The sequence below is a fragment of the Myripristis murdjan genome, chromosome 22 (assembly GCF_902150065.1).
Source record: "Myripristis murdjan chromosome 22, fMyrMur1.1, whole genome shotgun sequence".
In the NCBI taxonomy this organism is placed as follows: domain Eukaryota; kingdom Metazoa; phylum Chordata; class Actinopteri; order Holocentriformes; family Holocentridae; genus Myripristis; species Myripristis murdjan.
Genome location: NC_044001.1, coordinates 31585254 through 31600350, shown reverse-complemented (window position 1 = coordinate 31600350; position 15097 = coordinate 31585254). Strand labels below are relative to the sequence as shown.

The window sequence follows — 15097 nt, the reverse complement described above, 5'->3', positions numbered from 1 at the left end:
GGAACAAAGCTCTGTTTGAAAATAGTTATGGCAATAATTGGGAGCTGTTAAAGTATGAAACTGCTAAATATCTTAGAAAATATAGCAGTAAATATAGCAGCAAAAAAAAAAGAGCAGATGAAAATGACGCCATACTCAAAATTGCATCCTTAACTTCCAAACTAACAGATGTACTCACCAAGTCAGAAAAGGAGCTTGTTAATCATCAGCATACCACTGTTATGATTCTGTTATGATGAGGATTTGTCCTTTGCCTCCCATATTAAACAGATCTCCTTATTATCAGGTTAAAGACTCTCCAGCTGGTCCAAAACACTGCATGTGTGCTGACTAGAACTAGGAGAAGAGATCATATTACTCCAATATTGGCTTCTTTACATTGGTTTCCTGTAGAATCTAGAATAGAATTTAAAACTCTTCTCCTCACCTATAAAGCTCTTAATGGGCAGGCACCATCTTATCTGAAAGAGCTCATAGTTCCTTATCACCCTGCCAGAGCACTGCGCTCTCAAAATGCAGGTTTATTGGTGGTTCCCAAAATCTCTAAAACTAGATCTGGAGGCAGATCCTTCCAATTCCAGGCTCCACGTTTGTGGAACAAACTTCCTATCTCAGTCCGGAGGGCAGATTCATTCTCTATCTTCAAGAGTAGACTTAAAACTTTCCTTTTTGACAAAGCTTATAGTCAGGGCCAGCCGAGGTTGCCCTGGACCAACCCTTAGTTATGCTGCTATAGGCTTGGACTGTCGGGGGACTTCATATCATGCTCTGAGCACTTCTTCTTTTCTAATCTTCCTCTTCCCTCTTCCTTTCTTCTTCTTCCTGTCCTCCTCTATACCCTCCCTCCTTTTTACTCAGTGCATGCTATTGTTCCAGAGTCCTCTGCCCAGGGGTGGACTGGCCATCGGGCACACCGGGCATTTGCCCGGTGGGCCGATGTGCTAAGTGGGCCGACAGTCCCCCGACACTTTATTTATTTATTTTTATTATTATTATTATTGAAATAGCTGACCGTAAGATCAGTAGATCAGCGGCCCGATTGACACTGGGCTGGCCCAATCACATTGCTAAACAACCCCTTTTGCTTAGTTTGGTCCCGCCTGCATAATGATTTCGGCAAATAAAGTCATTGCAAGAGTTTGTTTACTCAGCACCGGGCCGGCCCCTGAGACACGCTGCTCTGCGGCCCATTGGTTATTTTTCTTCACTGACACGGGGCTGGCCCAATCATATCACGAGCCTGTGGCTCGGTGAGCCGGTGTGCAGTGCAACGCGGGTCGAACGTTATCTCATAGGATCTACTGAGATGGAGAGAAAACGCAAAAGTGGCGCAGAAAAACTGCGAGAAAAAAAGCGGCTGTCAATTTTCAAACCGATCGGACTTTTTCGTAATTTATCAACATGAATGAAGAACAAGCCCAAACAATGCCAGAGGAACACAATTCCCGATGGTAGAGCGGATAGTGCCCCGGTCTGCCATACAGGAGATCTTTGGTTCAATTCCCCACCCGGGAAAAAGGTGGATTTTACTTTATTAGCCTACCTCACTTTGTTGTTAACCATGACAGTGAAGTGATTCTTATCATTCTGCCTGTCACTGGCTAGATGACACACAAAGTGGCATTTAGGGTTTCTGTAATTTTCATTTCTGTACTCTTTTTGTGAATTTGTAACCCAGGTGCTAAATTATTATTATTATTATCATTATTATTATTGTTATTATTATTTTGCCTTGTTTTTTTTTTTTTTTTTTGCCTTTTTTAATGCCTTGTTCTAACTTTATGGGGAGATATATATACCAATCAAATCAGATTCAGATTTAAAGGATTTGTGTGGTATACTTTGTTTGTCGCCATGACCTTCCTATGTGCAGTTTGGGCTCATTCTCCATTCATGTTGACAGGCACCTGCACTTACTGATCTGAAATAGATGCCCAAAAGGTGTTGGTCAGTTGTGGCCTGTTCAATAGAATAAAAAAGTTCAATTCCAATTAATCTATTGTATTTTATTGTTCCACTATAGTACTATAGTCCAGTATGATTGGGGCAGCCAAGTAATTTGACATATTTGAACAATTTTTAAAAAAGTAACGTAATAGTTACTTTTCCTGGTAATTAATTACTTTTTAGTAGAAGTAACTAGTAACTATAATTAATTACTTTTTCAAAGTAACGTGCCCAACACTGCTGATGACAGCTAACTAATTGCATGGCATTATGGTTTTAAAGAGTTGCACAGTTGGTATACACATTTAAGAGAGCAAAAAGACCGGAAAGGTGTGCGTTATCGAATGTGGTGGGCCGGTCTGGTCCAAAATGCCCGGGCTGATTTTTTGTCCCAGTCCGCCCCTGCCTCTGCCCCTTTGCTTTCGCTGTGCTTTCTGTGTCTCGTCTAGGTCATACTGTCCTGCCCATCCTGGAAGGTCTTCCAGCTGCAGATGAGAAGGCTGGAGGCTGCGTGTCACTTCCATCTAGATTACCTCTTCAGGATACCCTTCTGTTTCTGTTGTTGTCTGCTGTCCCAGTTTGTCCTTATCTCCCTGTCTCTGTCTCTTTGTCTCTCTCTCTATCCCCTCCCCACCCAACCGGTAGAGGTAGATGACCACCCGCCCTGAGTCTGGTTCTACCTGAGGGTTCTTCCCATTAAAGGGGAGTTTTACCTTGCCACTGTCGCCAAGAGCATGCTCAGGAGAGAATCTGTTGGGTTTCTTGTTTTTTTTTTTTTTCTACTATAATTTGTAGAGCGTGGTCTTTACCTGCTCTACCTGTAAAGCGTCATGAGATAACTTCTGTTGTGATTTGACGCTATATAAATAAAGTTTGATTTATTGATTATTAGGGGTGCTCCATCGCGGGTACCTCACGATTCGATCCGATTTCGATTATGGGAGCTTCGATTTTTCGATTATAGCGATTACAGCGTTTGTCGATTTGATGCAATTATTGGTGCCACAATTCTTCGATAATTGCGATTTTTACAGCTATTTTCCATGCAAGACTGATTTTGTGTTCATCTGTAGCTAGCTTTGTAAATAAATAGCCCATAAATTAACTCATGTCACTCTCAAAATAAAGAATTTTTGAACATTTGACTAGGAATTATTTTTCAAAGACACAAAATATTTTGACTATGTAATCTGGGAGTAGCTCCCAACATTTAACCCAACATTGCCATGGAGCACAGCCCCAACTAGGGGCCAGTGAAAGAATTGCATAAGCCAGTTCCACCATAACAAAGTAATTAAAAATTTGGTACACAGGCACTACAGTACACCATTGACTTTTATGTATGTATGTATGTATGTATGTATTATAGTTTATAATTTATCGTGTTGCGAAAGTACTTGACGTTGGTGTTCGTTTGGTGGGTGGAGATAAAAGGCCGGCGGATCAGGAGGGGGCTTGTCTGTAAAGTGTGGTTTGACATGCAGCTTCATATGGGACGCAGGGCGAACGAGGGCAACCGCAAATTAAAGCCCGACTCCTTCAGCATTCGCCACAACGAAAATGGCCTAAAATATGTCACCGTGTTTTTCAACGAATGCACAAAAAAATCACAAAGATGCTGCCGAAAAAAACATAGAAAGCCTGCGGGGATTCATATATGAGCAGCCAGGTAACCCACTGTGTCCAGTGGCCTCCCTCGAGAAATAGCCTACCTCTCCCTGCTGCCTCCTGATTCACCTGCCTTTTATCTCCACCCAAAGCAGACAGAGTGTGACAGCGCCGATGTATGGTAAATTATCAGTATACTTTTATTATTATTGTTACAACCGACGTTAGGCATAGCCTACGTCCGCACAAAAACACACCTGTCGTGAAACGCACGCCACCGTCCCTGCAAAGAGGAGTCCAAACATAATTGAACACTATTTTAACAATTGCACTATTAATGGAAATATCCAGTTCAACATTAACGAGCCCAAATACCCTGATGTGACATGATGATGGCGCTAGATGAAAAAGCAATTTTACCGTCTGCGCTCTGTTCATTCTTTCCACTCTATCTTGCTTTGTGGAAGAATGAATAGTTCTCAATTTTATTGTTGCATTTTTACCAATAAATTATTGATTGATTTCTTTCTTGTGTGTTTATTTTATGGGCTATATGTAGGGTAACCGTTTTATAAAAGCAAGTCCCTTGAAGCTGTGAGTTACATTTATTTTACAACGGCTTTCCGTTTGCTATGGTCCCACCTACTAAACTGTCCGGGTGGCGCGCGCGTTACCTACTTTTTGTTCCAGGTACCCGTTTTTTTTTTTTTTCCAGGCTTGGTGGAAAAGAATAGACGTGAAAAAATCGATGCAAATCGATGCACATCGATCCCTAAGTGCACTCATGCACTCATCCCTAAGTCCAAAAAAGATTCTCTTTTGTTAGACAATTGGTGCCCCACTGCCTTGTTAAATAATGACTATAAAATCTTTGCTTTAACTCTGGCAAATAGACTGAAACCTGAATTAGACTCCATCATCGATGAGAGTCAGTCTGGCTTTATGCAAAACAGACATATTTCTAACAATGTGAGACTGATTTTAGATATATTAGATTACCCTGAACTGATTCAAGAGGACAGCTTTATTCTTTTCTTTCTTTTTTTTTTTTTAGACTTTTATAAAGCATTTGATTCTCTGGAAAATGATTTTATGATGTCAGCTCTAAACTGGTTTGGTTTTGGTCAGTTTTTTTGCGAATCCGTCCGAACTTTATACACTAATGGAAACAGTTCTATTAAATTAAGCAGTGGCACATCCCCAAGGTTCCCTTTACATTGTCTGACAATGGTGCCCTCTGTCTGTATATCTTTTTCTTTTGGCTGCCCAACTTCTCAATTTACACATTAAAAACAGTCCTATTAGGGGCATTAATATTGCAAACAATGAGATTATTATCAGCCAGCTGGCAGATGATACAGCCTTGTTTCTTGCTGATGCTTCCCAGGTATCAGGAGTGATCAGCACTATGCAGTCCTTCTCCAAGGCCTCTGGGCTCTCCCTCAGTCTTAATAAGTGTGAACTTTTGCCAGTGAACAGCTGTTCTGTGACTTCAATCTGTAACATTCCTATAAGAAATTCTGTTACTTACCTTGATGTCCATATTACTAAAGATAGAAAATCCAGAGGCAACCTAAACTTTCCCCCTCTGATTGAAAAAACACAACCTTAAAACACAACTTAACCAGTGGTTACAAAGAGACCTGTCTCTGAGAGGCAGAGTTCTTATCACTAAGGCTGAAGGTATCTCTCGTCTCACCTATGCTGCTCAGTCATTACATGTTTACAACTCCATCTGCAAATCTGTGGATAAGATGCTATATAATTTCCTATGGAAAAATAAAACCCACTATATTCAGAAATCTGTAGTTTTGAATTCATGCAGCAATGGAGGATTAGATTTCATAGACTTCAACCCTACTTCCATTTGGAATTTCATCTCATTATGTCTTTTCTCAGTTAGGTGGCCTAAAATTCATTCTGCTCTGTAACTTTAATATTAAAAAAATTCCAATCAAACTTTCTAACTTCCATCAACAGGTTCTTTTGGCATGGGCTCTTCTTTACAAGCACAACTTCTCTCCACAGAGATGTTACATATGGAATAACTGCAATATTGTCTGTAAGAACAAGACTTTAATTTATGATAGATGGTTCAACAATGGTATTATTTTAGTCAGTCAGCTCTTTAATAAAGAAGGACTACTATACAGTTATGCAGAATTTCTCACTAAGCATAAAATCTCTGTAAGCCCAAAAGAATTCTCTATTGTATTAGATGCTGTTCCTTCTGGCCTTTGCATGTTATTCAGGATGAATGATGTCTCTTTACCTTTGATTATGTCACCCCCAGACCCAACTCAGCTTCCTTTAAGTAAAATCTGTTTTTCCACTAATAAAGGCTCCAACTCTAAAATTAGACCTTTGTTTCAAGCCGACTTGGTCTCTATCACTCCTGCAACTTTTTACTGGAGTAAGTTTGTCCCTAGCATAGATTGGTAAAAGGTCCCTACCCCAAAAGTTTATTTCAACTAATAAAACCAAGGAAGTCTCATTGAAACTGTTAGATTTGAGATAGATAGATTTGACCCCACTAAAGTGCTGTTACATAAGTTTAAATTTGACATTGATGTGAAATGATATTTCTGTGATCTGCACCCTGAAACTATCTCTCATTTATTTTGGTCTTATGAATTTACACACAAACTCTGGAAAGACATTACCTCATTTGTTATCAACAATATTTTTTCACTATTTTTATCATGATTTTACACTATACTACAATGATGTCATGTTTGGCTTTCATGATTACAAAAAGGACAATGATACATATTTTCTTTTAAATTTAATTTTACTTCTTGCTAAATTCCACATACATAAATGTAAATTTTCAAGTAAAAAAGCAAATTTCTTGGTGTTTAAATCAGAGTTTGAACAGTACATCTCAACTCTGTCCTGTTTACAAGACAAAAAAGCTGTTAAAACTGTCAGCACATGTACTATGTTTAATGTCTTTATTTGAAATTGAATCTTGCGTTTCTTTATTTATTTGCTTTTTATTTAATTATTTGTCTATTTATTTTTTGTTGTTGTTGTTTAACTTTTTATTTTTCTATATTATGTTTCTGCATTGTCTTAGTTTGATTGTACTTGCTCTGTTTGACATAAATAAAGACAAAAAATGCAGCAAAAGCTCCGCTGCGTTTAAGGTTTAGAAATGCCTGGGAAAATGTAGCTTCTGTGGACGCTACCGTGCTATTTGATCAGTAAAATAGTTTCACTACTTAAAAGCTATTTGATTTAGATCACAGCGAGGTTAGGACCATGCTACTGAGAAATATAGTTAAACTTGTAATGCCGCTTCTTGTAACGCCGCTACTGCCCAACACTGTACATACACACATATATAAATTATAAAAATTAAGTAAATTACTAGAAAACGTCCCCAAAGTTAGTAAAAAAAAAAAAATAATAATAATAATACAACATTAGAATAACTGTATTAATAATTTGTAAGAAAATTATGAAAAAAATGCCACTGACAAATTAAAAAGAAAAAGAAAGCAAAAGGATTTTGGTGAGAGGGTGAAATAAAACTTTCCAAAATAAAACCTGTCAACAGGCTCCTGAGTTTCAAAGTGTTAACTCTTGTGACAGTGATGCTTTTACACTAGTGAGACTCATAGGCTCTGTCCAGTCATGGATCATCTCACATTGGATCCAAGCCCTTCAGGGACACATCCCATTATATGCATGTGAGTTGACAACAGTGTCAGTCTCCACTCGAAGGCTAAGAGGCAAGGTGCCAGTGTCTCACCAGTCTTTGCAGGAGTGCCAGAGGGCTGTTGGTCAGTTCTCTGCTGTAGAACTGGTCACACTGGGATAGATCCCTGGACAGGGACACGTCTGTAACAATGTCCTTCCTGGCATTAACACGGTAGTCTGTAAAGCACTCACCGTGCACTGTGCTCTGCTGAGAACCAAACAAAATAAAACAAAACAAATATAGGTCCATCATTCTTTATCAGGTAGACTCCATCAGTAACTGATCTATAAGGAAACTATCAGTCAAGATAAGATATATGTTTATGTGTGTGTGTGATGAACTGCATTTCATTGCATAGCTTATTTAGAAAGTATAGACTGCTATGTAACAGTTTGACTTAATAAAGGGTAACTGAACCCCCTTGAGTTTTAACTGACAAAACAGTGCTTCAGTGGTCCTTCTCTCTTCAGCAGTTTATTTTAACTGTATTTTGTTTATGATAATAAAAATGGTAAATATCAGAAAGGAACATACAAATAGTAAGTAACCTGTGAAGCTGTCAGGGGTGTTATTCTCAATATGCTCTGTTATGCTGTACTTTATGGAGGACTAAAAGGGACAGAATTAAATAAATAAATAAATCTTCAAATAAATACTTAAAAGTGTCATTAATTAATTAAAATGGGAATTAAATCAATAAATGTGTCATTAAATGTGTCATTAATTCATTAAAATACCAGCTCATTTAATGTAAAAACATATATATAATTATTTCACTATTTAATTCATTATTTCACTATTTAATTCATTATTTCATGGACCGGTGTTGCAGTGCTTCATGAATTAATTTTATCTGTCAAACTCACCCATCAAGGTCAGTGGGCGGATGCTTAACCCAGATGCTCAGGTTGCATAACCTACAGCTGAGAGACTTTACTAAACATCAGGGTAAAGCATGCTGCAAGAACTAAGGCACTCTGCTTTGATGTGGAAATACTACGCCAGCACAGGATTTTACCTGCGTCTACATTGGCCGTCACCAGGGAGAGGAGGAAGCGCAAGCGGTGCTTAATTCCCATTTTAATTAATTAATGACACTTTTAATTATTTATTTAAAGATGTATTTATTTATTTGATTCTGTCCCTTTAAGTTCTCCATAGTACTTCAGTGGCGTGTATTTGTGCATCTATACCCTCCTCTCTGCTGCTGTAATAACCCATTTCCCCCACATTTTCATCCAATGCACCTAATTTATCTAATGAAGAATTTGCAAGGTTTTGTAAGGATATGCTAACCATGAGACTGCTCTGCTCGTCCTCCATAATTGGCATCATGAGGGCAGAGACAATTCCCCTCTTAATGTTGAGGATGTTGACCGGCTCGTCTGGCTCAGGGTACAGCTTGACATTGGTGATCTGGTCCACTGTGAATTTAAGCAGGTTCCTGGATAGTGAAGAGACAAGGACCACTCAGTAATATGTAGCTGTTTGACTTAGCATAGGTGCTCTTGTTTTGACTTGAAGAAAGTGACACAAAAAGTATCTGTCAAATTGAATCAGGTATGAGGCTTTTCGAGGAACAGAGGGCAACTTGAATCCATGTTGTCAAAACCATGACCGTTTTATAGACCTTTTCAAAATGTTGACTAACTCCCTGAAAAAGATCAATGCAGAGTGATAAAGTGTGTGTGGGAACTGAGTTTTTTCTTTAGAATGGTATATTTTCACTGCCCATATATCACTTTTTGAAAAGGTCTATAAAACTGTCACGGTTTTGTTAACACAGATTCAAAGTTGGACCTTCAGGGGTTTTGATTACCTGCACCACACCAGAGACAGGTAGAAGTCTGGTTTTGTTATGGTTCAGTTAAGGCTAATACACCCTAGGGCCAGGTGTGGCCCATCATTCACTTCCGAAAGTGGGCCAGGTAAAAGGTTTGGTGTACATTAGTTTAGCTTCTGGGTAAAATCTGGATTTTGGTCTGTCAGCCACATGTGGGCCACATAAGAGCCATTAGGCTTTACCAGAACTCAGCCATAAAGGCACGCTGTATGAGGCCCAGCCATGAGCCATATGATCTTCTCTTTACAGTTGGTACAGCTGTGGTAGAGGTCTGGCTATGTTATGGTTCAAACAGCTTTCATATACTTGGGCCAGATATGGGCCGTCATTCACTTCCGTAAATGGGCCACATCTTTGCTATTTATTTGGGCCACATCCAAGCCAAAGGTAATTTGCTATTGGGGTGGCAGTCACTTTTTGAATGTATGGCCAAACTGAAGTGGTTATGACGTGGCCCTCATGTGTTTTGCAATATCACATTTGCCAGTTAAAAATCACATGTGGCCCAAAAGTAAAATCCCGTATTTCCCAATTAATCGCCCGGCCGCAAATAGCCGCCTGGTTCTTTTAAACACCTGGGGTCTGCACCCATTTTGCGTATTAAATGCCCACCCGAATAACCGCCGGGGCGATTATTTGCATTATATTGAGGTAACCCAAAATAAGGCTATTCACCTTATTTTTGCAGAAGTAAACAGTTAGCCGCACAATAACTGTGCGGCACTTCCGTTTTCTGTCAAAATAAGAGAGCTAGCTAACGTTAGAAAAAAAGGGTGTACCGTAATCTTAAATCGACCGACTTTAAATATGTTGGAGGGTAACTATCATCACAATAATGGCCTGGTGCAGGTCTGTGCAAAAATAAATAAAGGCCTGCAGCGAATAGCCGCCTGGTTCTTTTAAACGCCTGGGGTCCAAGTTGATTTTGCGTATTAAATGCCCGGGCGATTAATTGGGGAAATACGGTCTATTATCTGGGCCAAGTGCTTCAATTACAGAACTGTCCCAGAGGAGAAATTCCCTCCAATTTTGAAGGTATGGCCAAACCAAAGTGGTTATGACATGGCCCTCATGTTTTGCCATATCACATTTGCCAGTTACAAATCACATGTGGCACAAAAGTAAAATCTATTATGTGGGCCAAGTGCTTCAATTACAGAACTGTCCCAGAGGAGAAATTCCCTCCAATTCTGAAGGTATGGCCAAACCAATGTGGTTATGATGTGGCCCTCATGTGTTTTGCCTTACCACATCTCAGCCAGAGGTGCCAGCTAGACGCCACATGTGGCCCAAAAGTCAATGCTATCAGGGGTGGTGTGTGTGTTGCCTTCTACTCATCAGTGACAATATACTCAAGTATTTGGCCAGCGTGCCCTCTAAAAAGGTCAAGGAAAATTAAAAGATCATTTCATAAAAGCAAAGCTGAGTTTTAACAAGCAACTTAAACAGGATAAATTTTGCAAGTTATAAGAAAATTAAGAGAAAAATTATTTTAAATCAATTTAAATTCCCACAAAATTAGTTACTTTCTAGAGGATTATAAAAAATATATATATTTTTTTTTATGCCAGGCTGAGATTCTTAGGCAGACCAGTCCAAAGTCGGGAATCGTGACCACTTTTTGCCTTTAATAAAGACTTTGAAACACAAAGCATTTACCATTTTTCTGCAATCGGGGGCCGGATTCTCCAAAAAGTTCTTACTAATAATCTTAAGATGTTTCGTAAGAGGAAAAATGAGAAGTTCATAAGAATGTTCTCAAGTGCTATTCCCCATTATTTTCTTAAGAACTGCACATTATCTTAAGAACTTCTTAATTTTTTCCACTTACGAACTTCTCAACTATCTACCTTTATGTAAACAAACAGCCTCGAGCTGCAACCCACAGCAGTTCCATCTAAAATACAACAAAACAATATCCATTATAGTCTCAACTTTGATTTGATGTTATAAAAGTGTTTTCTCAAAAATTGAGATACATACTTTGTATTGGACAGCGACGATATTACTAACCTATTAGTTAATGGAATCTAAATATAATTGAAACATGAATGGTGACTGGTGGCTAAACAAAATGTCCTCATATAGACTCAGAAACAACAGCCTATATGTGTCTAAATACTGGCTTAGATATTAGGCTGAATTACAGTTTAGATAACGATTATCACTATGTTAATTTCATACAATGTAAAATTATTAAGGTATTAGCCTACTACATTAATCTATGTTATATAATAAAATTTGGCTCTAAATTAATCAAAGATGTTTGAAAAATAGCTTACCTTCACACAGCATGTGGTTAAATTAAGACGACTTTTACCTGTCTTAAAGTTACGATACCATTTAAGAAAAATAGTAAGATAATTTCTTTCAAGAATCCCATTTATTCTTAAGAAAAATCTTAAGAATAAAGTTGAGAACATTCTTAAGATCTTTTGTTAGGATTCTTAAGATATTTTGTTTGTGAATTCGAAAATATCTTAAGATTCTTCTTAAACCCAAACTTAAGAAAAAAAGTGGAACTTAAGATGAAATTTAATCTTAAGAACCTTTGGAGAATCCGGCCCCTAGTTTTTATATAATTAAAAGGTTTGTTTGTTCATGGCTCAGCATGGATGCCAATAAAAAGCTGCATGCTCTTTTGCTTATACATCATATAAAAATACTACATTTAGCTTCCTGGTCGAATGCCACCCTTCCTAGAGTATTAAGGTATATTAAATTATGAAACAGATGTTGGGAACTGACTTTTCCATGGTCTTCTGGAAGTCTTCAGAGCTGCTGGTCCGCCTGTAGACTGGCTGGCCCTGGGGATCCATGACAGACACCTCGCTGAGGGCACAGTCCCTGGTATGCAAGAGGAAGCTACATGTCTGGGGGACTTCGATCTCCACCTAAACACAGACAGCAGCAGAAACAGGGCAGGAGGCAGAGTAAATATAGAGACACACAGAGAGGGAGGGAGGGTGTTAAGATAAGAAGTTTCTAGTACCAAGAAAACTGACATAGTGAGACAAGTAAACAAAATAACCTACCTGGCAAGTGACTTTAGGGCCATTCCTGAAGTTGTCAGTACCTGCCACTGCATTTCTACTTTCTGTGGTATACTGGTAAATATATTTCTTGTAGGCCTTGAATCTGTCTGTAACTGCAACAGAATGATGATAGCATATGGTAAATCTAATCATCTAACATCTCTCCAAAATCAGATTAATTGATTCCCTGCAGACCTGTGGCTAAGCAGTTATCACAGCATTCTTACATTTATTACATTCACCTCTTAAGTGCTGCCATTCACAGAGGTAGATTTGTTACTGCATGGCTAAGCCTTGTTCAAACCTACAGAACTTTATTTTAAAAAATTAGTGTAAATCCCAGGGATACTAAACATCTACATGTGTGTAAAATGTGTATAAAATGATGCACAAGCAGGGCCATGCGGTCCACAGAGCAGGTTAGGCAAATGCTACAAGCGCCATCATGCCAGAGGGCGCCAGGGAGTGAGACAAGCGCCATGGTCCCTCACTGCACCCCACTCGGCAAATAGATTTTTCTTCCTGACATCTTAAGTTTACTGTCAAGCCTCCACATTGTCAGTTGGCTCCAGATCTTTGGACCCTTAGGTGACATAATGATCATCCTAATAGCAAATAACAGCCATTGTACTGAATCATAAACACCATGGAGCAAGAGTCCAGCAATTACTGCTATCGCCAAACAGCAGGTCATGTGTTTATTAGTTTAGCAAGGTCATTATTGATCCGCTCTCGGGTCAATGTGTATGTTTGCGACAATACATCCTGACTCTGTTTCTAGGTATGTGCATGTCAAAAGGTCCAGTCCAGAGTTAATATGTTTACATCCATTTAAGTATTGTTAAAAAGTACAGTACATTTTGTAGATACAAATTAAACTTTTGGCACAGTTGTCATCATCTTTTCCTCAACATATATTTTGCAGATTTACTTCATTTCTTTCAAAAACAAGGGGAAAAAAGTGATGAGGAAGTTAGCAAGAAATGACCCAAAAAATAGCAGAAAATTAGAAAAAAAATACCAGAAATCAGTAAATGTTACCAGAAAATTTACAAAAATCAGTAGAAAACTGTTTATAAATATTATACATATATATTTAAAATTACAAGAAGAATAAGATTCAACAAAATTGTCCCCAATACTTTGTCAAAAAGCACAAGCTAAATAAATAAATAAATAAATAAATAAATAAATAGAAATAAAGTCCATTTTGGTTACAGGGTGAAATAAAACCTTAAAATAATGCCCACTGGTTCGTGTGCTTTATTGGGATCAAAAGTAAATTTTCACAGACTTGCAAATTCTTCTTCTTTATAAAATTGTCAGTCCCTTTGTGTGTCCGTCACGTTGGTTTTCTGAGGTAGGTAAACTACAGTCTGAAAATACTTACATGGACATGTTGATTTCTGCTTATCATTTTCATTGCTTTGTTCTGGAAAATGACAAAAGATAAGTGATATATGTCATATAAAAAATCCTTTTCAGTCATTGTCCATTCAGAAATGGCCTTCAGTCAAAAACATTCATATAAACTGTATGTCCAAAATGACCCCAAATGACTGCAATTAAGGTTAAAAATAGCAAATGGTAGAAAAAGTGATATTAATACGAAATGCATTTGTATATATTTTAACTTATTCTTGGTGATTGTTCTTAACAGCTATGGATTTCCATTAGTCTAATATGCCAACGAGTAAAAGGAGGAACTTACGAGCCAACGTGAAGCTGCTTAAAAGCAGTAACAGACACAGCCTGGTGTCACCCATAATGGGCAATCGAGAAAAAAAACACAATATATTTTTTCTGACTTCTTCAGCTCCCTTCAGCTATCCCTTCAGCTATGTAGATCTTTTATAATGTCCCTCTTCCCAGTCCCTCCTTCACTAAGCCCTGCTGAGTACTAAAGGTAAATAGATGTGGCAAATCCTGGGAGGCAAAGTTCAAAGCATGACCATCACTGAATGTCTCTGTCAGGGAGATATCAACATGAGGAGGTGTTTCCTTTTATTTTCCCTTATGTTATTAAAACATAGGATAAAGAGGCATGCTGTACATTCGTGGTCCTCAATCCTGGACCAGGGGGCCAGGGGCACCTTGTCCGTCTGGTTTTCTAATTTATCACTGGTGTCACAGGTCTGAATCTGCATTCTTAGATGGTTAAGATTAAAAATGACAGAGGTCTGGGTTCTGAGGAGATCAATTGTACATGAAAACAATTTTATCTAAATGGCATGGCAGAATTCTATTTTTTTTTCTTGCATGGTCATGCTGATGTTGGAGTCTAGGAGAATGGGTTTCTTAAAGTACTACTGTAAATATCTGAAGTTTAACAGAAATGCCTCAACACAAAAACAAAACTGCATGACTCTACTTACCAGCCAAAAATAATATAAATATATATAAAGAGATTTTTCCAGGACTGATTAAAAGGAGTCTTACTGAAGATGCATTATAGAGAGTGTGAGCCTTGGGAGTCATTACTGTGTAATGCAAAAAAGTGAGTGAAGCTGTCTCAAATCATTAGTTACTCCAATTTCATGAATCAGCTAAGCTGAACATGCAGCAAAATGGCTTTACACAAAAAAAGCTGATTGAGTATCATTGAAGAAAGATCCATTTATGCACAACTACCAGAAACTCCCATCAGTTTTTAGTTTTTGCCAAGCATGTAGTGTTATCTCAATTAGAATTTTTACTTTTTGTTCTCAAAAGTTGAAAATAAATGTTTTCACAACTTGGAGCTCCAACCTGTGTTGCTGTTCATGATACTGATTGCCAATCTCAGATAGATACTGTGTGCCTAAGCTTGTAGGGCAGCCAGCCTTTCACCTGTCGGTGGACCCTTGGACCCCAAATCTCACAACGAAAAACAAAAACTTAAAGGGATAGTTCACCCATTGTGAAAAAAACTGATACTGTATCACTTCCCTTGTAGATGTTATGTAGGGCAGTAGTAGT

General features: G+C 38.2%; 1 protein-coding gene across 1 annotated transcript in view; it reads right to left on the bottom strand.

Annotated features, from left to right (window-relative positions):
• apoba (apolipoprotein Ba) overlaps nucleotides 1-13908 on the bottom strand; it is a 51510-nt gene extending 37602 nt beyond the window's left edge. Inside the window, exons 1-6 of the mRNA XM_030044749.1 lie at nucleotides 13851-13908; nucleotides 13530-13571; nucleotides 12140-12252; nucleotides 11853-11998; nucleotides 8558-8705; nucleotides 7313-7465 (exon numbers count right to left, since the gene is read on the bottom strand). Of these exons, the coding sequence (XP_029900609.1) occupies nucleotides 7313-7465; nucleotides 8558-8705; nucleotides 11853-11998; nucleotides 12140-12252; nucleotides 13530-13571; nucleotides 13851-13905 (657 nt within the window). The 5' untranslated portion in view covers nucleotides 13906-13908. The remainder of the gene's footprint in view (nucleotides 1-7312; nucleotides 7466-8557; nucleotides 8706-11852; nucleotides 11999-12139; nucleotides 12253-13529; nucleotides 13572-13850) is intronic.
• Between the last annotated feature and the right edge of the window lie 1189 nt (nucleotides 13909-15097).